Raw genomic sequence first — 26,496 nt, 5'->3', positions numbered from 1 at the left:
CCTGATACCCAAACCAGACAAAGATATAAGAAAAAAAGAAAATTACAGGCCAATATCACTATGATGAACATAGATGCAAAAATCCTCAACAAAATGCTGGCAAACCAAATCCAACAATACATTAAAAGGATCATACACCATGATCAAGTGGGATTCATTCTAGTGATGCAAGGATTTTTTAATATCTGAAAATCAATTGGTGTAATACAACACATTAACAAATTGAAGAATAAAAAGCATATAATCATTTCAGTAGACACAGAAAAATCTTTTGATAAAATTCAACATTCATTTGTGATAAAAACTCTCCAGAAACAGGCACAGAGGGAACATATTTCAACATAATAAGTCAATATATGACAAACCCACAGCTAACATTATACTGAATGGTGAAAAGCTGAAAGCATTTCCTCTAAGATCAGAAACAAGATGAGGATGCCCAGTCTCGCCACTCTTATTCAACATAGTTTTGGAAGTCCTACCCACAGCAATCAGAGAAGAAAAAGAAGTAAAAGGAATAGAAAATGGAAAGAAAGACATAAAACTGCCACTGTTTTCAGATGACATGATACTATACATAGAAAATCCTAAAAACACCACCAGAAAACTACTAGAGTTGATGAACGAATTCAGTAAAGTTGCAGGATGCAAAATTAATACACAGAAATCTGATGCATTTCTATACACTAACAGCGAAATAGCAGAAAGAAAAATTAAGGAAACAATCCCATTTATTATCACATCAAAGAGAATAAAATACCTAGGAATAAACCTCCCTAAGGGAGGCAAAAGACCTGTACTCCAAAAACTATTACGGTGCTGATGAAAGAAATTGAAGACAGCATAAACAGATGGAAAGATATATTGTGTTCTGGGATTGGAAGAATCAATATTGTTACAATGATCATACCACCCAAGGCAATCTACAGGTTCAGTGCAATCCCTATCAAAATACCAATGGCATTTTTCACAGAAGTAAAACAAATAATTTTAAAATTTGTATGGAAACACAAAAGAATACTTCTTGAAATAGTCAAACAATCTTGAGAAAGAAGAATGAAGCTGGAGGAATCAGCCTCCCTGACTTCAGACTATATACTACAAAGCTACAGTAATCAAAACAGTAGGCACTGGCACAAAAACAGACATATAGATCAGTGGAACAAGATGGATAGCCCAGAAATAAACCCATGCAGTTATGGTCAGTTAATCTATGACAGAGGAGGCAAGAATGTACAGTGGAAAAGGCAGTCTCTTCAGTAAATGGTGCTGGGAATACTGGACAGCTACATGTAAAATAATGAAAATAGAACATTCACTAACACCATATACAAAAATAAACTTAAAATGGATTAAAGACCTAAATGCAAGACTGGTTACTATATAACTCCTAGAGAAAAACATAGGCAGAGCACTCTTTGGACATAAATCACAGCAATATTTTTTTTGGATGTCTCCTCAAGTAAAGGAAACAAAAGTAAACAAATGGGATCTAATTAAACTTAAAAGCTTTGGCACAGCAAGGGAAACCACCAACAAAATGAAAAGACAGCCTACTGAATGGGAGAAATATAAACAGCTCATACAACTCAACAGCAGAAAGACAAACAACCTGATTAAAAAATGGGCAGAAGAATTGAATAGACATTTTCCAAAGTGGAAATACAGATGGCCAACAGGCACATGAAAAGATTCTCAGCATCACTAATGATCAGAGAAATGCAAATTGAAACCATAATGTGATATCACCTCACACTTGTCAGAATGGCTATCATTGAAAAGAACACAAATAATATGTGTTGGAGAGGGTGTAGAGAAAAAGGAACCCTCCTACACTGTTGGTGGGAATGTAAATTGGTGCAGCCACTGTGGAAAACAGCATGGAGATTTCTCAAAGAACTAAAAATAAAACTTCCGTATGACTCAGCAGTTCTCCTAGTTATATATCTGAAAAAGCCAAAAACACTAATTTGAAAAGATACATGCTCCTCAGTGTTCACAGCAGTGTTATTTATAATTGCCAAGGTATGGAAGCAACCTAAGTGTCCAGCAATAGATGAATGCATAAAGAAGATGTGGTATAGACATACAATGGAATACTACACTACTCAGCCATTAAAAAGAATGAAATTTTGCCATTTACAGCAGCGTGGATGGACTTGGAGGGCGTTATGCTAAGTGAAATAAGTCAGACAGAGAAATACAGATATTATATGATATCACTTATATGTGGAATCTCAGAAATACAGCAAACTAGCAAATATAACGAAAAAGAAGCAGATTCCCAGATATAGAGAACAAACTTGTGGTTACCAGTGGAGAGAGAGACAGGGGAACTATAGGGGTCAGGGAGTGGGAGGTACATACTGTTGGATGTAAGGTAGGCTCAAGGATGTATTGTACAACGTAGGGAATACAGCCGATAGTTTGTAATAACTGTAAATGGAAAGTAAGCTTTAAAAATTGTATAACATTTTTTTAATTAAAAAAATTTAAAAATAAGCTATAAAGGAAATAGTAAAGAAAGGTTTTAGAACAAAGAAGCTGTAAAGTGCTTGCCTGCAGAGGGAGGCGTGATGAGAAGGAAGTCTTTACCCCCCACAGAACCTTAGAGAGTCTTGTGATGTGGAGGCTCTAGGGATCTCTAAAGTCTTAGTTGAGGTGGGGTGTTGAAAACGGAGATTGTTTGCTACGAGTGGTTTAATTTTGCAGGTATTCTACCTTATCTTTTGTAGTCAAGTGACTTTCCTCATTGTCCTGCAGGAGACTAGAGGGTTATTTTCTGGTAGAAATGGATTATGAAAGCTTTGAATTGAGGAATTCCAGGCATATCCGAAGGTGAAGATGAGGTACAGGGTTGAAAGTAGATTAACTAAGGAAAATGTAGTGTGAAGTCATAAATGTGAAGTTGAGAGGAGTCACCGTCTTTTTTTGTTTGTTTGTTTTTGTGGTACGTGGGCCTCTCACTGTTGTGGCCTCTCCCATTGTGGAGCACAGGCTCCGGACGCGCAGGCTCAGCGGCCATGGCTCACGGGCCCAGCTGCTCCGCGGCATGTGGGATCTTCCCGGACCGGGGCACGAACCCGTGTCCCCTGCATGGGCAGGCGGACTCTCAACCACTGCGCCACCAGGGAAGCCCCGAGTCACCGTCTTTTATGATTCTCCTTTAGCCACACTTAAGCTGCTTAGGGGAATGTATGGAGTAGGTAGACAGTTGGAGTTAACCAGGTTTGAGACTTTCCCAGCTGAGGCTAGAAGGTCAAAGGGATCTAATTCCAGAAGGAAGACCTATGATTTTTGAGACAGTTACATAATATTATTGGACTTGCCTCACACGTTAAAATAGACACACATACTCAGAATTTGAATTTGAATTTATAGGGTTTATTTTATTTGTTTATAAAACTCTTTAATTGGCTAGATATGAGAGGTATTACTTTGACTTCATTCTCATTTTGACCTTGGAATTTCTATCCCATACAGCCCTTTCATACTTCTGATATGATTTAGTCCTTTATTTGATAGATGTTAAGTCTGTTTCTTAGCATCAACAGCACTTCTCATTTAGAGTGTATAGCATGTACATATTTTTTCAGGTTCTCAAGACAGGAAAATCTTTCATCAGTGATTTCCATTCCATATTTTTTATTGTTCTCTGAAAACTTGAATTTCCAGCCTTTTAGAATACTTGCTTATTATTTTAATAAGCACGTCATTTTCACATCAGATAGAATTACATTTGTAATAATGTCAGGAAACATATTTTTTTAGTGCCTCAGTTTATCTTTAAAATTAAGTGATGTTTGGATTTCCCTGGTGGTCCAGTGGTTAGGACTTTGCCTTCCAATGCAGGTGGTGCAGTTTCAATCCCTGGTCGGGGAGCTAAGATCCCAGGCCAAAAAAAACTGAAACATTAAGCAGAAGCAATATTGTAACAAATTCAATAAAGACTTTAAAAATGGTCCACATCAAAAACTAAATCTTTAAAAAAAAATTAAGTGATGTTTATTAGATCATGTCTGAGATACTCTCCTGTTTTGAAAATGCTGTGATTGTAGGTTAGATACTTTATACAGATAATATGAGATACTTAGTTTTATTCTGATTAGTTTCAACTGCTAATCCATTGCTTCTAAGCAGTGGAGGAGGGCTGAAATCATAAGGGACTCCATTTGGAGGAAAAACAGTTGTTTGGCAATAAAAAGTCCCAGCAGGAATCTTTTGAATCTCAATTTAAGAATTCTGTATGTGTAGAAAAAAAAAATCACACTAACAGAGGCCATTCTTGTGAAGCAGCAATTTTGTTAGCTTTGGATTCTTGGAGGGCCTATTGAAATATAAATAAGTAGTATTTTTATGAATTAACAGAGTCATTGGATAGAAAATGCCTCTGCCTTTGATCTTTCACTTTGTATTACTCATTGAAAATAAGAAGTGTGCAGAAATTCTTAACTGTTCATTGAAATGTTTAAATTTGGGCCTTCTTAGACAATATAATGTGTGTGCTACTGCATTCCATGCTGGCCAGGTCTTTGAATCTGAAGGTATAATTGTAATTTATTGTTTAAGTCCCATAGCTTTTATTTGTCTGGCTATGATAGATTGATATGAAGAACATCAGGGCTTATTGCTTTAGGAAATGTAATGAGCAATGTGTTTTTTCTTTAGCATCAAACAGAGCATACTGAAACAGCAGGACTGGCTGGTGGTGCAGCAAGCATCATGAGTAAGCACAGAGAAGTCTGTTCCTTATCACGTGTGTAAGGGAAAAAAGGTAAGAAAACCAATGATCTTGTTTCTCTTAAGAGAGATTGAACTTGAGAAAACAGATCTATAGAAAATAATGCTCACATATATATATGCTGCTTCCTTCATTTATAACATTGTTCCTTATTAAATCAGGAATATTGTTTTTTTAAAAAAAGATTTGACTTAAGTCCAGAAAAAAAGGATATTTTAAAATTCCTGTTGACTTATGTCAAAATGCTAATTTCTCTACTAGTACTTGGCTTCTCCCTTTTAGAGTCAGCTTCTACCTTGAGCATAGAAAGGTAATTTCAGCATGAAAAAGAACATGGACTTGAGCAATATTGTTAGGAGAAAATAGTGGTATATTTACCCAGTTAATGTCATTAATATTTCTTAGTCAATCACGCAAGAGCTAAGCAGTGAAATCTTATTTTAGAGTGAGGAATCAGAAATACAGATTCAATTATATTATTTTATTTTGTATGTTTAGACTAGTTGTGATGAGCAGTCATTTCCAGCAGAAAATTAGAAGTATTTTATTAATTCTTATAGAGCAAGACTCCTTAATCATTGACTTTTTCCTGACTAGGAATCTTCTTTGCTTTCTTTCAAGTATTATGATTATTTAAGGGGTAGAAAATGGTGGTGGGAGGGGAGGGTGTGCGAGTGAGATTGGTTTCAGAAACTGATTATGCCATTCACTCATGGAGTGTTGCATGCTCTGCTGAGTTCTCTGATTTTCCACGTAAGCTTCGAGGATAGAGGCCTGGGCCTTACAGTGTGTGGCAAGAGACTGAGTTCCTAAGCACTTAGCCGTAGTACCTTCCTCACCAGAACTTCTGGGCTTGCAGTTGGCAAGGTATTTCTCATCCCCTAGCTTTCTCACATGTGAGTGTGAGAGGGAGTGCCTTTGTCTGCCTTCATCTGGCAAAATCTTATTCTTCAGGCATCTCCTCTTTAGGAAGTTTTCAACCCACTGCAAAGACTATCAGTAATAATAAATAATAATTATTGGAGTATTTGTTACAGTAGCCTACCCTACCCCAAATAATATACTGCTGCCTCAGTCTGATTTGGATTTACTTCTTCTTTGGCTCCATAGTACCCAGTGCATATATCATTTAGTACATACCACAGTGTTTCATATTTTAAGTTTACTCATCCATCTTCTATGAAACATTGGGCACCTTTAGGTCAAAGACATTGTCTTAGTTGTCATTGTAAAGTGATGACTAAGACAGTACGTGGTACATAGTAGTTGCTCAATAATGTTTTATGTATGAATGCACACATGTTCATTGTAAGTAGTGTATGGTATAAAGAGGAAGTAACAGTGAAGGAGATATACAAGGAACAATCAGATAAGTGCTGTAAAAGTCACACCCTTAAGACTGAGATTCAAGACAGTGTCTAAAAGGACTCTGGTCAGTAGAATAAAAAAGAAGAGATTCTCAGGAAGAAACTGTATTGAATTAAGTAATTATATTTCTCTTTGAGATGTACCATTGACCCTTGAACAACGTGCAGGTTAGGGGCACTGACTACTCTGTGCAGTGGAAAATCTGCATATCACTTATAATCAGCCCTCCATATACGTGGTTCTTCCATATCTGAGGTTCTGCATCCATAGATTCAACCAGCTGTGCATCATGTAGTACTGTAATATTTACTATGGAAAAAATCCATATATAGATAGACCCATGCAGTTCAAACCCATGTTGTTCAAGGGTCAATGGTATATATATGATATTTAGTGACTTCTTTTTTGAATAAGAGTTGCATGCTTCTCTAAGGCAGGTAAAGAATCCTGACATAAGATTTAAATCTTCAGAGAGGGAACTTCCCTGGTGGCACAGTGGATAAGACTCTGTGCTTCCAATGCAGGGGGCCTGGGTTCGATCCCTGGTCAGGGAACTAGATCCTGCATGCATGCTGCAACTAAGAGTTCGCATGCCGCAACTAAGGAACCCACGTGCTGCAACTAAGGAGCCGGCGAGCCACCACTAAGAAGCCTGCAAGCTGCAACTAAGGAGCCTGCCTGCTGCAACTAAGATCCAGTGCAACCAAATGAGTAAATTAAGAAAAAAAAAATTCTTGGAGCGGTCCAACTTTTACAGTGAGAAGACTGCTCCTCTCCCATGTCCTTGGGAGACCACAGGTTTTTCTTGGAAAATGAAACTTAAGAGGATCAACACTTGGGGACATTAGACATAACAGATACCAAGGGATGAGGCAGCAAAGTAAATGCAGGAGGATAAGGGGAAATCCTATATATTAAAGTGAGATCCTTCCCCTCACCCGTTCCTCTACTCTTCTTTCAGATGGTGATTACATCTCTGGTGTTACATCTCTACACCCCCTTACAGGAGATTATAAGACTCTTTTCTGGAGTCCAAAGAAAAGACCTACATATACTGACATTCGGAGGTCTCCCAATGAAATAGCTGTGTTCCCACCCAATCACCATGCAGTGGAAGCCTCCCAGTTGAGAAGCCACACATGCAGAGCTTCCAGTTGGCTTTTAGTACTTCATTTGTTCAATGTTAGGCATTTGGGGAAAGCGTCCAGTGTGAAGACAGAGATCAAAACACAAAACAGGAACTTGGAGGAAATAATGTTGAAAACAGAAGGAGGTTTGGGGGAAAAAAAAAAAAACAGACTAAATTATAGGTAATTAGAATGGTAAGAAAAAAATTATATCCATGAAATAAGCTCAAGATGTCATAAAAAGGATCAGAAAGAGAAAGTGCCCTGGAAATTAAAAATATGATAGTTTTTGTGCATTTAATGTTTTTTTAAAAAACTATCTCAAGTTTATAGACAGTTTGCAAGTATAGTACAGAGGTCTTTTTTCTCTGAACCATTTGAGAGTAAGTTGCTAGCTGCATCCCATACCACCTTTGAAACTGTGTTTCCTACAAAAAAGGACATTCGCCTACATGACCACAATACAGCCATCAAATCAGGGAATGAGCATTGATGCATTACCACCATCTAATTATCACACCTTATTCAAGTTTTGCCAGATGTACAAATAATGTCCTTTATGTCAAGAGCACCGAGTTTAGAATCACATGTTGCATTTAGTTGGGAGACCAGCCAGTGTTCCATGCAGTTTCAATCCACCCTACCCACTCTGTTTTGGGAGTAAACAAGGGTGTGTACGCTCATCTTGGGCTTCCCACAGCCCTCCTGTTAGTCCCACCAGCCCTCCAACCAGCTAAGGGGACTTGTCTTCCTGGTGTTGGACCCCAGGGCTGGGGCTCCCAATATGTGGCTCAAACCACTCACTCCCCAGGGAGGTTCTCCACCCATGAAATCCCCCTCCTCTTCTGAGTCCCCTCCCAGGGGCATAGGTCCCAACCTGATCACTTTTCTTCCCTTCCTGCCTGATTCCACGTGGATCTTTCTTACAGCCTTGGTTGTATAAAGGTCTTTCTGCCAGTCTCCAGTTAGTTTTCAGTGAGAATTATTCCACATGCAGATGTATTTTTGATGTGTTTGTGTGGGGAGGCAAGTTCCACTGTTCTCCTACTCTACCATCTTGATCTCTCTCTCTTCAATAGACTTTATTTTTTTTAGAGCAGTTTTAGGTTCAGAGAAAAATTGAGCAAGAAGTACAGGGAGTTTCTGTACACCTCCTGTCCCCGCCGCCCCCCAGTCCTCCCACAGTCTCCCCTAGTATGGGCATTGCTGTGTCCTCTTCATTGCAATCTGTCAGGGAGCATGGATTTTTGTTTGTCCTATTACTGATGGTGTTCACTTTGATCACTTGTGTAACGTGGCATCTGCCAGGATTTGCCTCTGAAGTTACTCTTTGTTTTTTTTTGTAATTAGTAAGTATTTTTGTGGAGAGGAACTTTGAAACTATTTAAATATCCCATTCCTCATCGCACTTGGAATTCATTCATTTATGTTGTAAAGACTTATGGCTTTCTGTTTTATCCAGTGGGTTATAATCTGTTGCTACCATTATTTATTTTGATGCTCAGATTGTCTCTGATTTGGTCTGTGGAAGCTCCTTCAAGCTGGTTTCTTTGTCCTTTTAACATGTCCCCATCATTCTTGGATGCTTCCTTTTTTTTTTTTAATTGAAATGTAATTCACACACCATACCATAAAATTCACCCTTTTAAAGTGTATAGTTCAGTGGTTTTTATATATTTATAGAGTCTTGCAATCATCACCACTGTCTAATTCCAGAACATTTTTCACCCCAAAGAGAAATCTTTCATCTGTTAGCAGTTACTCCCCATTTCCCTCCAGTTCCTCCCAGCTGCTGGCAACCCACTAATTTACTTTCTGTTTCTGTGCCTGTTTTGGACATTTCATATAAATGGAATCATGTAATCTGTAGCTTTTTGTGTCTGCTTCTTTCAGTTACCATATTTTCAAGATTCATCTATGATGTAGCATACAGCAGTACTTTATTTTAATTATCATATAATATTATATTTTGTCAATGTATAATGCCACACTTTATCCATTTATCAGTTGATAGATCTTTGTGTCATTTTCATCTCTTGGTGTTATGAATAATGCTGCTATGAGCATTCACGGATAAGTTTTTGTGTGAATATATGTTTTCATTTCTCTTGGGTATAAGCCTAGGAGTGGAATAGCTATGCCATGTGGTAACTTTTCTTAACTTTTTGAGGAACTGCCAAACTGTTTTCCAGGGTTGCCACACCATTTTACTTTCTTCCCAGCAATGTACGATGGTTCATGTTTCCCTCCATCCTCATCAAAGTTCTTGTATTTTTTCTACTCCAGCTTTGGAATCAGCCATTTTTCCATGGAGCCCTTGTTCCTTTTAGTGAATAACAATATTTATAAATCAAATCTGGTGCTAGGTATGCTCATTGCTATGGAATTGAGCTGAGGATTTGCTGCTCCAAGATTCTTTGTGTATAGCACTAGAGAATATATGTGTACACACACACACACACTTTTACATCTATGTTTATTGCTATGTTCATTGAACACAACACTATGTTTATTGCTATAAGTATGTTTATTGAAGTCCATGAGTTCAAACTGATACCCCAGATTCCAAACCAACACTGCAGGGTTCTTTCCAGTTATCTCTTTTTCTGCATTTTAACCCCTTCTCCAACAGTGAGAAACCTTGTTCCGATTGCCCTTCATGTAGTCACTTACTTGATCCATCTTTCTACATGTAACCCGTGTCCTATCACTCTCTTCTCCCCTTGGTCCTTCTAATCCTGCTCAGGCTCTGACCCGCCACCCTGGACTGCCCTCTTATATCTCCTCCTCACCCCTCCTGCATATGAAGCCGCCTTACCCACTTGTGTTCTCTGTCTGCCAGACCATCCCCTTCATGTGGATGCCTTCCTTACCTCTGTTGGGCTCTAACACCCCACACTGGGCTGTCCTGTGTAGGCAGTTTCCTTCCCCCTGGGGCTCTGACACATTATGCCGGGCCACCCCTGTGCAAGGACATCTGCTTCACTACACTTGGGCTCTGACTCCCCCCTTACACAGATGCCCTCTTCATCTGCTCCCTGTTTATTGAATTTTTAATAATTTTTCCCTTTTATTTAAATTTTTTCAACTTTTTATTTTGAAGTAAATATAGCCTCACAGGAAGTTGCAAAAATACTGTAGAAAGTTTCGTTTACACAGTTTTTCTCATTCGTTACACCTTACATAACTCGAGAAAATATAAAACCCAGGAAATTAATATTTTATTTGTTCATTCATCAGTTGATAGATATTTGGGTTGTTTCTACCTTTTAGCTGTTATGAATAATGCTGCTGTGAGCATATTCACGAGTGTATGTAGTTCTCTCCCATTTATCACAGGTAGATTTATGTAACCACCATTACAATTTAAGATACAGCACGATTCTATCACCACGGATATATCCCCTGTGCTACTCCTTTACAGTCACATGCATTCTTCTCTCCCCACTGTCCCATATTTAATGACTTCTTAAAATTAAAAACATTACTGCAAGTCACAGGAAGAGGAGAGCTGAGGAAGAGGAGATAAACCATGTTATGTTCATGAATGGGAAGACTTAGTTTCATTACCAATCCTGAGGGAGGAAGAGGCTAGGAATTCTGATTTCTGAAAGTTGATTTTATTGGCGCACTATTCCATCCTGCACCATTGCTGAGTCTTGGGGCCACTTGGGGCACTTTTTTCTCCAGCTCCTGGCTTTATGCAGAGAGCCCAGTCTGGCCTTCTGTAATGCAGAAACTTCTAGAAGTTTATAGCACATACTTCCCATCCTACCTGCTAGCTTTCAAATCCCAGGTCTGAAGGTTGCTGTCTAGTTCTGTAACCTCTGTGAACTGCCACACTTCAGTTCTCACTCATCGCCGTGGCTTGATTTCTTCTTGGTTAATGGCATATTTCTCTTTCTTGTTTTTGAATTTCACTGTATAAACTCTTTAAAAATAATCTATTTTGTCTAGAATTTCTGTATTCAAAGTGGGAAGGAATGCTTCCCACCACAAGCTCAGTACACTTTTTACCTTTTCTTTTAAAAAATTTCAAGCCTATAGAAAAGTTGAAAGAATAGTACAGTGAAGACCCATATATCCTTCACCAGATTCATCAGTTTTTACCATTTTGTCTCTTTCTTGAGCACCTCTCTCCTCACCTCCTCCACCCTTGCCACTCACTCACACTCACATACTTTTTTCCTGAATTATTTGAAAGTTATTATTTGAAAGTTAGTTACGGATAACATAACACTTCTTCCCTAAATAGTTCAGCAGGCATCTCCTATGAGTAAGGACATTCGCATACAAAATTTAAATACCATTATCACATCCAAAAAAATGATTATTAATTCAATGTAATACTAATGTATAGTCCAAATTCCCCTGATTATTCCTTAAATGTCTTTTTTTTTTTTTTGCTGTGTATGGGTATTTGTGTATTTTCTTTTTTTTTTAATTAATTTATTTTTGGCTGCGCTGGGTCTTCATCGCTGCGCTTGGGCTTTCTCTAGTTGGTGGCGCTCGGGCTTTCTCTAGTTGCAGCGAGCAGGGACAACTCTTCGTTGTGGTGCGCAGGCTTCTCATTGTGGTGGCTTCTCTTGTTGTGGAGCACGCACTCTAGGTGCGCGGGCTCAGCAGTTGTGTCTTGCAGGCTCTAGAGCACAGGCTCAGTAGTTGTGGCGCATGGGCTTAGTTGCTCCGTGGCATGTGGGGTCCTCCTGGACCAGGGCTCAAACCCGTGTCTCCTGCATTGGCAGGCAGACTCTTAACCACTGCGCCGCCAGGGAGTCCCTATTTGTGTATTTTTCTTGATCTAGGATCCAGTTAGTGTTTATGCATAGCATTTGGTTGTTTAATCTCTTTAGTCTCTCTCAATTCAGAATGATCTTGTTTTTCATAACACCGAATTTTTTGAAGAGTCCAGGACAGCTGTCTTACAGAATGCCTCACATTCTAGATTTGTAATTGTTCGTGATTCAATTCAGATTAAACAGTTTGGAGAAGAATAACTGTGGGTGATGTTTTAAGTTTATTGCATCACATCAGGAGATACATATTGTCAGCTTGTTAAACTGTTAGTGATGCTAAGCTTGATCATTTGATTAAGGTAGTGATTACTGCATCTCTTCACTGTAAACATACATTTTCTCCTTTGGAAGTAATAAGTCATCTGTGAAATGATATTTTGAGGCATTGTGAATATTTTCTTCCCCACTAACTGTTTACCTAAAAGCATCTGTTTTAGATAATCAATAATTATCGATCATAATCAATCAATAATTATCAATCATAATCAATAATTTTAATTGAAGTTTAACACAACTTCTTGAGTGTAAACAGAGTATAAACACTAACTGTTTATACTGTTCATTTATTCATTCCACAGGTGTTTATTGAATAGGTACCACATCAGGTTCTGTGGGAATCACATGGTGAACACAGTCTAGTGGGTGTCTTTGTGGTGTCTACAGTCTGGTGGGAGAGATTGACATTAATCAAATAATCACACCAATGTATGTTTATAGATTGTGATAATTATTATAAAAGGAAAAGTGGAGGTGCTGTGAGAGATTATAAGGGGAGATCACTTTTTTTAGGGGTTCAGGGAAGACTTCTTTTTTTTGAGCTAAGAGCTAAAAGATGCAGAGTTATTGTGGCAAGGAGGGGGAGACAGATAAAAGGTCTTGAAGAGGAAAAGGGCATGGTACATTGAAGAAATGTATATTCAAGTAGTGTTCCAGCACCAAGCATAGTGTCTACACATAATAGGTGCTCAATAAATTAGTGGAAGGGAGGATGGGGCTGAAAACTAGCCTGTGTAATCACTGCTGTTAGGTTATTTATTTTATAATAAAATGATCAACTCCAAGGCTTAAAAACTTAAATAATTGCTTATGAAGCACTTATCATGTGCCAGGCAGTGTTTTAAATGTGTTACCTATGTCAATTTATTTAATCTTTTGGTATGTACTATTATTACTCAGTTTTATAGATGAAAATTAAGTCTCAGGTAAATTGATTAACTTCCCCAAAGTCATATACTATGAGTTAGAAACTAGGATTAGAACTTGGACAGTCGAGTCCTAGAGTTCATGTTCTTATCCATTGTGCTATAGTACTTCCCATTGCTTAAAGTATAAACAATATCTTTCTCAGACTGGCATTCCAGGGCTTCCATAATATGATGCCTGTCTGTGTTTCCAGCTGTGTCCTGCTGTTACCCATGTAAATAAATCCTTGCTCCAATTTCACTGATCCCTCAATAATTGCCTATTCCTAGATTACTCCTTGCATGTCTCTCCCTGTTTGAAATTTCACTTCTGCATCTTCCTCTCTGGGGTTATCTGTTAAAATTTTATCTGTCCTTCCAGACTCAGCTCAAATCCATAAATAATGGATTTCTTGACCATCCAGACTCGTGATCTGGTCCATTTCTTGAACTTTTAAAATATTTATTTTATTTATTTATTTGGCTGCGCGGGTCTTAGTTGTGGCACGAGGGATCTTTAGCTGTGGCGTGCAGACTCTTAGTTGCAGCATGTGGGATCTAGTTCCCTGACCGAGGATCGAACCCGGGCCCCCTGCATTGGGAGTGTGGAGTCTTAGCCACTGGACCACCAGGGAAGTTCCCATTTCTTGAACTTTTACAGTACTTATTCAGGTACACTTATCTGTTAATTTATCTGACAGATTAATCACGTAGTACCTGTGTCTCTTGTGCTGTGTTGTTATTAAAATCATTTATTATTATTTAAATTTTCTTATTTAGCATTGTTTACCATTAAGTAAATGTTAAGATTCTTGATGTTAGGGATGATATCTGAGACTTCAGTTGATCCCAGTACCCTGCATACAGTAGATGCACTATAAATATGTTGATCTGATTGTTTGTTTACTAATATTTTACATATAATGACCATGAAATGCTAACTATTGTAGGTGTATATTAAGTATGCTAGATTGTGTGTTGTGAGAAATTTTATTCATCTCTTTGCATTGGACAGTCTAAATATGCAGTCTTTATTAAAAAAATGGCATGTATATGAAAGTTTTTTGAACTGTAAGTCATTAGACACAAAAGACAGATTTAAGAAAAACCATTCATAGATTATGCAGCCTGCTTGTCTACCTAAACTTAAATTACCTAACAGGAGCCAATTAATAAATAGAAGTTGACCATGGTGATCATTTTGTAATTTATAGAAATATTGATAGTAAATTGCTACGTTGTACACTGGGAACTAACATAGTATTGTAGGTCAGTTACACTTCAAAAACAACAAAAAAACAAACAGAAAAAGACACCAAATTTGTGGTTATCAGAGGCATAGGGTGGGAGGAGGGAGAATTAGATGAAGGTGGTCAAAAGGTAGAAACTTCCAGTTATAAGATAAATAAGTACTAGGGATGTAATATACAACATGATTAATATAATTAATGCTGTTGTATGTTATATATGAAGGTTGTTAAGTGAGTAAATCCTAAGAGTTTGCAACACAAGGATAAAATTTTTTTCTTTTATTTTGTATCTATATGAGATGATGGATGTTCACAAAATTCAATCATTCCATGATGTATGTTAGTCAGATCTTATAACATTGTATTAGTTTAAGTTGCACAATGTAATGATTTAATATATGTGTATATTGTGAAATGATTACCACAATAAGTTTACTTAACATCCATCACCTCACATAGTTATACATTTTTTTCTTTTGATGAGAGCTTTTAAGATTACCTCTCTTAGCTACTTTCAGATATATGATGCAGTATTGTTAACTATACCTACCATGCTGTACATTATATCCCTAGAACTTATTTATCTTATAATTGGAAGTGTGTAACTTTTGACCACCTTCACCTGTTTCCGTCATCCCTTATACCCTGCCTCTGGCAACACTGAATCTGTTCTCTGTTTCTGTGAGTTTGGTTGTTTTGGAATCCACGTATAAGTGAGTTCATCTGGTATTTGCTTTCTCTGACTTATTTCACTTAGCATAATGCCCTCAAGGTCCATCCATGGTGTTGAAAATGACAGGACTTCCTTCCTTTTAATGGCTGAATGATATTCTATCTTATACACACTAGTGCACGCACACACGCATGCACAAACACACCACGTTTTCTGTATCCATTCATCTTTTGATGGGTATTTCGGTTGTTTCCATGTCTTAGCTGTTGTAAATAATGCTGCAGTGAACATGGAGGTGCAGACTCTCTTCCAGATATTGATTTTCTTTCCTTTGGTTGCGTACCTAGAAATGGAATTGCTGGGTTATATGGTAGTTATGTTTTTAATTTTTTGAGGAAACTTCATACTGTTTTCTGTAGTGGCTGAATCAATTTACATTTTTACCAGTAGTGCACAAGGGTTCTCTTTTCTCAGCATTCTCTCCAGCACTTGTTATTTGTTTTCTTTTTGATGATAGCCATTCTGACAGGTGTGATGATATCTTTATGGTTTTGATTTACATTTCCCCAATGATTGGTGATGCTGAGCATCTTTTCATGTGCCTGTTGGCCATCTTATGTCTTCTTTGGAAAAATGTCTATTCAGATCCTCTGCCCACTTTTAATTTTTCTTTTTTTGATGTTAACTTGTATGAGTTCTTTGTATATTTTGGATACTAATCCCTTGTTGGATATATCATTTGCAAATATCTTCTCCCATTCAGTAGGCAGCCTTTTGGTTTTGTTGATAGTTTTCTTTGCTGGGCAAAAGCTTTTTAGTTTGATGTGGTTCTATTTGTTTACTTTTGCTTTTGTTTCTCTTTGCCTGAAGAGACATACCCCCAAAAAACTGCTAAGACTGATGTCAAAGAGCATATTGCCTATCTTTTCTTCTAGTTTTATGGTTTCAGGTCTTAACACTCAAGTCTTTTTATCCATTTTGAGTTTATTTTTGTATATGGTGTGAGAAAGTAGTCGGTTTAATTTTTTTTTTTTTTGCATGTAGCTGTCCAGTTTTCCCAACACCATTTATTGAACAGGCTGTCTTTGCCCCATTCCCTTTGTCATAAATTAATTGCCCATACAAGTGTGGATTTATTTCTGGGCTCTCTGTTCTCTTCCATTGATCTATGTGTCTGTTTTTGTGTGAGTACTATACTATTTTGATTACTGTAGTTTTGTAGTATAGTTTGGCATCAGAGAGTGTATTATGGGATGTTTTTTAATTAGTGATCCAATCACCTTATTAGTAATTGGTCTGTTCAGATTTTCTTTTTTTTTTATGATTCATTGTTGGTAGGGTGTATGTGTCTAGGAATTTATCCATTTATTCTAGGTTGTCCCATTTATTAGCATGTAATTGTTCATCGTAGTCTTAAGATCCTTTGTATTTCTGTTTTACCAGTTGTAATGTCTATAAATAATATTTTAATAATTGAAAGTGTAATACAAATTTGATCTATTTTCTAGATTTAAACAAGTCTCTTGAGTGGTGTTTTCTCACCGATGGAGAATTACTTCCAAGCAGAAGCTTACAACCTGGACAAGGTGTTAGATGAATTTGAACAAAACGAAGGTGAGAATTTACTTGGTGACTCTGTTTGAATGTATTTATGATATAGAAAATGTGGGATTATAAGAGGATGCAGTACTTAAAAAAAGAAAGGAAGGTCCAATGCCTCAATAATGATAGTATTATATATTAATATTCAGAGGAAGAACTAACATTTTTGTTAGCACTAACTGTGTGCCAGATACTATGCTAAATCATTCACATGGATTATATCATTTAATCTTTAAAATAATCCCATGAAAGTAAATCTTACCTACATTTTACAGATGAAGATAGAGGCACAGAAAGGTTAAGCATCTTCCCCAAGTTAGTTTGTTCATAAGTGCAGGATTAGAATCCAATTTATGGTCAGGAAAAGCTTTAGAATGTGTGATTGTATTTCCCAAGTTAAGAAAATAGCTTCTTTCATATTGATTGACCAATAAAGCAAGATCCATTTTAAACCTAATTTTAAAAGATTTACATTTTTATGTATCTACCAAATGGTTAATTAAATTATATATTCTCAAGGCCCAGTCTAAAAATGTCTGCTAAAGATTCACTTCATTTAGGGAATTTTCCTTAAATTCACCTGTCAGTATGACTAGAATGTGTAAGCCATAATTAAATATCTGTCTTTCACTTTATCCTGCTTCCCTGGTGTTCTTGGTTTCTAACAGAAAATGGCATGTAACAAGTTTACAAAGTGATATATTTCCATCTAAAGCCCATGATTTTAGTAGTAGTCTCCAAACCTTTACTATATCTGGTGATTCAGGTTGTTCTTTGATAGCAGTTGGGAAGAGAGATGAGTTTTGATTTTGTTGTTTTGGGCCTATGCTAGAGCAAGCATTAAAAAGATATGTGCTCATGGGGGTAAGAAGGGAGAAGAAAGATACCTGGAACGGCCTGCTCTTACATTTTACCGTTGATGACCCAAAGCTAACCCGTGACCCTAGCCTAACTCCTGATTCATGTAAACGTGAAACCGAATCTTTCTGGATTTTTTGGGATCTAGGTGGGCTTTATACATACCAAGGTGGAAGGTATATTATCCTCTTAGTTTCAGTCATTTATACAAGTATTTTCTCAATCCCTTCTTTGGTTTGGCCCTATCACAGTTATTTGTCATCTACACAAATGCTACACCTAATCCTGTGAATACTATTCTTCTAGAATACCATTGACTCATTAATAAAATTGTTTGTTCTTTACATCAGTCTCTTTGTGACTTCTGTAGATTCTAGTAGGGTATTTTGTATATAGTTGATTTGCAGTACATTTTTGTTGAGTCAGTAAAAATTGTCATTTTAGTTTGAAATATAGCATTTGCTTACCAAAATAACTCCTTTAGAAGGAGAATAATTTCAGAAGCCAGCTTGTTTGTAACTATGCTCTTCATTTGTTTTCAACTATTTTTTAAACATCTCAGTACCAGTTGCATTAAAACTACCACCTCTAGCCTGGTACCTTTCCAAATATATTTTTTTTAAAGTGTTTTCTCATTTCATGTTAATTTCCTCCTTTAAATGAAAAATGTACCACACACAAACTGTGATGACATTAGATAATTAACATTATACCCAGTTGGTGGTTAAATAATGAAATTTTTAATACATTATCATTTCTGTTTGAATATTATTAAATATTCTTATAAGAGGCAGTGTTTCTTTTTTATTTCTGTGAACCAGCTTGGAAATACGATTTCTTTTTTTAAAGGAAATACATGTTACCAAATCTCAAGTCTCTGCTAGCCCAAATTTGGTAAACTCAGGATTTAACACTCAGAGCATATTAAGCCCATTCTTCACGCAATCTGATTTTTTATGGCCTTTACAATCTGACCTTTCTAGCTTCTTTTCACTACTTTCTTACACTAATTCTTCTTTCAACCCAAACTGATTTACTTAATTGCTTTCTCAGATTGTTGTGTTTGGGGCTGTACTTTTACTTGTTCCCCTCTTACGAATGCCCTGTTTTCCAAACTTTTTGTAAAATTGTCCTTGAAGCCCAGCCCATTTCCTCCTGCTTCCATGAATTCAAGCTTGCTGCCTCAGCCTGTAAAATACCTTTGTCCTCTCAATTTATTTTCTACTACTACATAATAGTTTTTGAATACTTATGCTATTCTGTACTGCTAGTTAGCGATTCATGTGTATTGTATCTATTTCTTATTTTTCCAACTAGATTATATACTTCTTGGAGCTATCATTTAATCTCAAAGTCCACCCAATGCTTTTACAGTGGTAGATACTCACATAGCATATATTCATGGTGCTACAATAAATATATGCTACCTACTACATATCAGGCGCTGTGCAAAGCAAGGATTTACATTGATGGAAATAAGTGGTTTCTACCTGAAAAAGTCAGGTAAATAAACCATTGCAATGCAGTGTAATAAATGCTTTAATAGAGATATGAACAAGGTGCTAAGGGAGCATTAAAGATTTATGAGAGGAAAGCATGTCTGTATAACTTCAGGGCTGTGATTATCATATTTACTATAGGAAAACAGGAAAAGCAATAAGTGCATAATTTCTTATTTCTCTAATTAGACACATAGCACAATAACTTGGGAAAATGCCATCATAGTTATGATCTATTAAAAAATAAACAGAAACATTAAATGAGATTATGCTTATTGGTAGAATATAAGAAGGTTGTTTTAATATGGCAAATGATACTTTCTGCCAATTTCCTCAGATAATAGTGTAAATATGAACCTAAATAATAATGTATTGTGACATGGTTATAAGCAGAATTTCACATGCTGTAACAAACTTTTTAGCTTATTATTGTGGGCAAATTTCAAACATATACAAAGTAAATAGAAAAGTGTAATAAACTCTAGTGTACCCATTACCCAACTTCAGCAGTGATTGACATGCTGCCATTTTTCATTTATATATCTTCATTTGCTCCTCCCTGCTTCATTGTTATTTTTTACAATTTTTTGAAGATAAAATTTATACATTGAAATGTGTAGATCTTAACTGTACAGTTCTGACCAAGAGATATATCCATGTAAGCACATCTCAGTCATGATGTAGATTACAGAGCATGCCAGCTCCACAGAAAATTCCTTTGTTTTCCTTCCCACTCAATTACTGTATCCTCATCACTGTTCTGATTTTTCTTCCACCTTAGATTAGCCCCCTACCCCATGTTGTGCTGGGCCAGTCCAAGGCCTTCCCCATTATTGCCCTCCCCTCCCCAGCCCCAAAGTACAGCGTGGGGGCCACTTTAATTATGCCAACTAGATTGAAGTAGAATTCTTTTGTTGTTTGGAATGTTCTGAGATATTACCATTTGGTGATATATAATACAGGGAACAGTCTTAAATGTATTTTCTTATCCTTAGCTAGAAATTAGAAACTTCATACCCTAGGAATATTCTGTTTTCACATATCCTAGGAATATTTTAATTTCAGGGCATATTTGCAAATGTAGTTGATTAACTTAGTCCTAGCCTTATCAGTGTTACCAGCAGACTTATTATAATTATTTATTTTTTCAGATGAAACCGTTTCTCCTATTTTATTGGATACAAGGTGGAATAAGATTCTAGATCCCCCTTCTCCCCGACTGTCGTTTAACCCTGCATTGGCCAGTGTGAATGAACCTACAGTTTCTGAGTCACAGCCACAGCTGAAAGTCTTCTCCCTGGCTCATTCAGCTCCTCTTAACACAGAGGGAGAGGACCATTGTGCTAATGGACAGGACTGTAGTCTGAATCCAGAGATCAACACAATGTGGATTGATGAAAATGCAGTTGCAGAAGACCAGTTAATTAAGAGGAACTGTAATCAAGATGATCAATGCGGTACTGTCGAAGTGGGAGAGAAGAAATGTGGAAACCTTCCTTGTCTGCCAGATGAGAAGAGCGTTCTTGTTGTAGCCGTCATGCATAACTGTGATAAAAGGACATTACAAAGCGATTTGCAGGATTGTAATAATTATAATAGTCAATCCCTCATGGATGCTTTTAGCTGTTCACTGGATAACGAAAACAGACAAACTGATCAATTTAGTTTAAGTGTAAATGGGTCCACTGAAAAAGACATGAACTCAGAGAAACAAATGGATCCATTGAGTAGACCAAATGCAGAGGGGGATTCTGTTAAATACATATGTACTACTTCATCTGATAATCTAGCCAATGTCTGTACCCCTTCACAGTTACAGGATGATGAAAATATAGATAGAGACCCCACCATGTCTGTGATTACAAGTTTAACACCAGATTCAGTAATCTCATCCCAGGGAACAGATGAAGGTCCTGCTGTAAAGCAAGAGGACTCTACACCAGATGAGGTTCTCACTGGCAAAACCAGCTCTCCTAGGACAGATCTAGGGAGTCCAAACTCCTTTTCCCACTTGAGTGAGGGAATTTTGGTGAAAAAAGAGCCAGCAGAGGAAAGAACAACTGAAGAATCCATCCAGTCTGGTTTACCTTTGCTTGTCAAAGCTCACATGCCTAATGGGTCTGGCAGGGATGATAACGGTGAACAGTTTTCAGATTGCCTTGTGCCTGGTGAAGTTAGAGCTGATGAAAATGAAGGCTGTAAACATGAAGAAATTCTTGGCACTACAGAACTTCTTAATATGACTGAGCATTTCTCTGAATCTCAGGAGATGATTAATTGGAAATTGACTAAACCAAACAAGATGAATGACAGCCAAGTAAATAAAGAAAATGAGAAGTTTCTGCACATGAATCAGCCTGAAGATACTTATGATGATAGTGGAGGAGAGTGTGATAGAATGGCAGAAGCAGGTCTAGATTTAAAACAAACTTGCATGAATGAAAGTGAAGGATGCGATTTCTCCACTGTTATGGATACACCAGCAGCAAATTCACTATCTAACTGTTGTGATTCCTATGGAATGCAGAGCCCAGTTGTTTGTTTTGTTCCAAAGACTTTACCTTCCAAAGAAGATTCAGTAACAGAAGAAAAGGAAATAGAGGAGAGCAAGTCAGAATGCTACTCAAATATTTATGAACAGAGAGGAAATGAAGCCACAGAAGGGAGTGGACTACTTTTAAACAGCACTGGTGACCTAATGAAGAAAAATTACTTACACAATTTCTGTAGCCAGGTTCCATCAGTGCTTGGGCAATCTTCACCCAAGATAGTAGCAAACCTGCAATCTATCAGTGTTCCTTTTGGTGGTGCAAGACCCAAGCAACCTTCTAATCTTAAACTTCAAATTCCAAAGCCATTATCAGACCATTTACAAAATGACCTTCCTGCAAACAGTGGAAATAATATTAAAAACAAAAATGATGTTCTTGGGAAAGCAAAATTAGGGGAAAACTCAGCAACCAATGTATGCAATGCCTCTTTGGGAAATATCTCTATCGCTGATACAAATGGGGAACATTTAGAAAGTTATGAGTCTGGGATATCCAGTAGACAGTGCGTTGCATTACCTCCAGAAAGCCCAGATAATGATCTCAGAGCTGGTCAGTTTGGAATTTCTGCTAGAAAGCCATTTACCACTCTGGGTGAAGTGGCTCCAGTATGGGTACCAGATTCTCAGGCTCCAAATTGCATGAAATGTGAAGCCAGGTTTACATTCACCAAAAGGAGGCATCATTGCAGAGCATGTGGGAAGGTAAGTTGGGTGTATCAGCTCAGGAATCTGGCGTGTGCATTTTGTAATGCTCAATTAGAAATTAATAAAGGTAATATAAGGTGAACATACTTCTCCTTGAGATGACATCATAAATAGTTTTTGAGCATGCAATTCTAGTAAATTTCCAAATGAAAAATCACCTTGCTGATTCTTAGTGTTTATATAATTTTTTTGTTGTTGTGAAGACTTAAGCTGAATCAGTTTTCATGAATAGATGAGAACTGAGGAAGTGGTAACTTTGGTTACTGTATTGATACTTGGTTAATGGAATAGCTTGAAATAAGGAAGTTATTCTTTTGATTTAAGAAATGTTTGTGATTGACTTCATATTTTTTAATTCTTGAGTAATTGGATATTATACTTAGAATCCATCCCAGTTTTTGCTATAGGATTTTTGCCATTGTACTAGACATTCTGGAACTTTTGGTACACATATATATTTTTGTCTTTCCCCCCCCATATAACTTTGATACAAAAAAGAGTTGAAGACTATAGATCCTTGTGACAAGGTTATAAGAATAGGTGATATTCCTTAGCTCTCCCTAAATTCTGTTAGCTAGTACCACATCAATATACTAGTCTGTTTTTTAAACAAGAACTGTAAGTAAACAAGGAGGAAATGGGATTTTGTATTTTTAAAAAGAATGTAAGGTTTGGTGTCAGTTCTGGATTTGAACTTCAGCTTTGTTACTTTTAACTATATAACTTTATTAAGTTTTATTTTTTCACAAAAAATGAATCAAAAGATAATTTTCATCGGGCTGTTGTGAAGATTAAATGAAATTACATGTAATAGTAAGTACTCAGTAATTAACCTCTACTTTCCTTCTTGCCTGATTTATTGGTCTGTCTGTATTAATTCAGTTGACTTGAACTTCAAGGAACAGAATATCTGGCCCTCAGTTACTTAGACAAAAGTAACATTTATTTCATATAACAAGAGGCCTGAAAACAGAGACTCTGTTATGTCTGGGTGTAGAGTCAGGATCACTGAAGTTCTCTTGGCCTTTCCCTCGTGGTCTCAAGATAGTGGCACAGCTTTAAGCATCAAGTCCAACCTGACTACTTCCCAAATGCAGAGAAATTGGTTGGTGGCAAAAGAGCCTATTCCTCTTGCTGCCCTCTCATCAGGGTAGAAAGAATCCCCAGCAACTTCTTTCAATTTATTAGCCAGTTCTAGACCACAGGTCCAATTTAAACCAATGACTGACAACAGGGAACAGGATTGCCAGGATTGGCTAAGATCAATCATGATTCATCCCCTGGGGCTGAGCCCAGTGTTGCCTCAACAAAAGTGGGATTCTCTTAATAAGGAAAAGGGGGAGAATGGTTCCTGGGTGGGCATTCAAAAAGGGCTACTATAGGGTCCTAGAACAAAAGAACCAAATGATGGGGAGCAGAAAGTAGTTAAAGCTGAAACTGGGCTGTTAGTCTCTGATTATTAAAATTTGGAGAAAATAATGTGTCTAATTCCTAAATATTTCGCAGTCTGAAGTAAACCTATGGTCAGTAGCCTGAACAGTTTTCTGTTAGGAGATTAGAGTCATCATTTTTTCGTTGTTCTATGTTTTGCTTACTGTGTATAACACTTTCAGAAATTTTTGCTTGTTTTTTTAAAATTTCCTTCCTATTTATCTATTTATTTAGGCTGTGTCGGGTCTTAGTTGTGGCACACGGGATCTTTCGTTGTGGCGGGTGGGCTCTTTGTTGCGGCATGCGGGCTTCTCTCTAGTTGTGGCATGTGGGCTCCAGAGCACGCAGGCTCAGTAGTTGCGGCACGTGGGCTCCAGAGTGCACAGGCTCTCTAGTTGTGGTGTGCGGGCTCTCTCATTGTGGTGCATGGGCTCCAGAGTGTGCAGGCTCAGTAGTTGCGGCATGTGGGCTGTCTAGTTGTGGTGCGCGGGCTTAGTTGCCCCGCGGCATGTGGGATCTTAGTTCCCCGACCAGGGATCGAACCTGCATCCTCTGCATTGGAAGGCGGATTCTTAATCACTGGACCACCAGGGAAATTCCAAAATTTTGCTTAAGCAAATAATAAAAATGCTTTTGTTCCAGACCAGCATATACTGATGTACTGACTAAATAGGTAACTTAGGTGGATTCAGAAAGAAAATGGGGCAAAATGCACATAAGCTGAAAAATTACATGGAATTTTTGCTGAGTGGAATTTGCAGAATTTATAAATTTATGGCTTCATATGGATTATGGATTCATATTCCATCTTTTTTTCTTTTTCCATCTCCATTTTCCTCAGGGATGTTGTAGGATTGTTGAGGTAATGTCTGTAAAAATCCTTGAGCTCCTCAGAAGAAAGGGGCTTATAAACTTAGCTATAGTTTTTCTAGATAGTAAATTAATCAAATTATACTTGGAATTTAGCTAGAAAAATACCCCAAGCAATGTGATTTTGTAAAATAATGTTTACTGTTGAAAAAAGAAATTTAGTTTGTTCCATTCTAATATATCTACTATCCAGTTATTTCCAATAATTTCTTTATTTAATATCTATAGCTAATAAATTCTCTTTACTGTAACAAGCATATATTAAGCATCTAATATATGAAAGGTTCTGGGCTAGGTACTGGAGATTCAGATATACATAAATTGGAATGTATGACCTCATAGAGTTTATAATCAGAGGCACTGATTTCACTGTGTGGGAGAGGAGTGTCTGGATTTCCTGTAGTTTTTCAAAAATGCTAAAAAAATCATTGTGAACTATTGATCTGAGTAGACAAACAGACCATCCCATAACAATTTATAATACAGTGTATTAAGAGCCAGTTATGTGTGCTTTATATTCATTCCATTACTGTCTTGTAGAATACCCATTACTGTCTTGTAGAATGGGTGGTTAATTTTTTACTATTTGACAGATCAAGAATTAGAGGCTCAAAGAGGTCAAGGAATATGCCCAAGGTCACACAGCTTGAAAGTACTAGAGCCACCTTTAAAGCTAGGACTCTTTCCTTCAGACATACTGCTTCTCCTAGCATCTCTCCTCGTTCATAATAGCAGTATGAACAAAATGCTTTAGGCATGTTGAGAAATGAGAGCTTAATTTTTCCCAGAATGGCAGGAGTCAGGAAAATCATGATACAAAAAGTGACTATTTGGGACTTCCCTGGCAGTCCAGTGGTTAAGACTCTGCACTTCCACTGCAGGGGACGCAGTTTCCATCCCTGGTCAGGGAACTAAGATCCCGCATGTCGTGTGGTGCGGCCAAAAAAAAAAAAAATAAGTGACTGTTTGGAGGAGGAGATATAAGAAAGTGGATATAATTTATGGATCACAGTTCTAAAGTATGTGAGGAAAATGGGATCACAGCAGAGCACAGGTGGAGAATTAGCAGTAGGGAAAGGGAAATCATCGTACAGGAGAATGGGCCATGATAAAAATTCACTTGAATATAGAAGGAGTTAATAGAAAATTGTGGGAAATTATTTAGCAAAACATAGGGCCTATATCCAGGTCTTGATGAGTAGTAGATATTATACTTGTTACAACATTCATTTATCTTGGTATAATGTCATTAAGAAGAATATAAAATAATTATGTTGAATTTATGAAAGTGTTAAAATACTGCAGTTTATTTCTATATTGTTGTAATGGACATCAGGACATCTGGATTCTATTCTTGTCTTCATTGTTAATTGGAAAACTATGTCATACTCTAAAATGCTCAGCAAATGTGAGTTTTATATTATGATTTCACACATTATTAATTTAGATAATTGTTCTATAGCAGCGTAATCTCTACTTCGGCTGTATGATAGGTGATAAATTACAGAATAGAAAGAGTACAGAGGGGAGTTCCCTGGTGATCCAGTGGTTAGTGCTCAGCCCTTTTCACTGCCGTGGCCCCAGGTTCAATTCCTGTTCAGGGAACTAAGATCCTGCAAGCAGCATGGCGCGGCCAGAGGAAAAGAAAAAGGTACAGGGAACTCCCTTCCAGAAAGGTGCCCTCTAAGTTCAGATGATCACTGTTATTATATATCCATAATAATTTCCTAGAGAAATCACTGAATCTAGCAGAATATGGTTATTCATTCTCTGTCAAGTTCCATTTGCCCTGAATATTTTGACCCTTTTTTATTTGATTATTTGACTTCAAAGGCCTAAGAAAA

The 26,496-nt window shown here is 37.2% G+C and overlaps 1 protein-coding gene across 2 annotated transcripts in view; it reads left to right on the top strand.

The window, feature by feature from the left end:
- The first annotated feature begins 4,668 nt into the window (after positions 1 to 4,668).
- The window catches only part of ZFYVE9 (zinc finger FYVE-type containing 9), a 133,565-nt gene continuing 111,737 nt past the window's right edge, over positions 4,669 to 26,496 (top strand). For both annotated transcript variants that reach the window (XM_030870124.2, XM_030870120.2), the window contains exons 1-3: positions 4,669 to 4,774; positions 16,645 to 16,750; positions 20,247 to 22,348. In XM_030870124.2, coding sequence (XP_030725984.1) covers positions 16,681 to 16,750; positions 20,247 to 22,348 — 2,172 coding nt within the window. In that variant the 5' untranslated portion in view covers positions 4,669 to 4,774; positions 16,645 to 16,680. The remainder of the gene's footprint in view (positions 4,775 to 16,644; positions 16,751 to 20,246; positions 22,349 to 26,496) is intronic.

Source organism: Globicephala melas, chromosome 1 (genome assembly GCF_963455315.2).
Source record: "Globicephala melas chromosome 1, mGloMel1.2, whole genome shotgun sequence".
Lineage (NCBI taxonomy): Eukaryota > Metazoa > Chordata > Mammalia > Artiodactyla > Delphinidae > Globicephala > Globicephala melas.
Note: the sequence above shows the minus strand (reverse complement) of the source record. Positions and strands in the feature narration are given on the sequence as shown.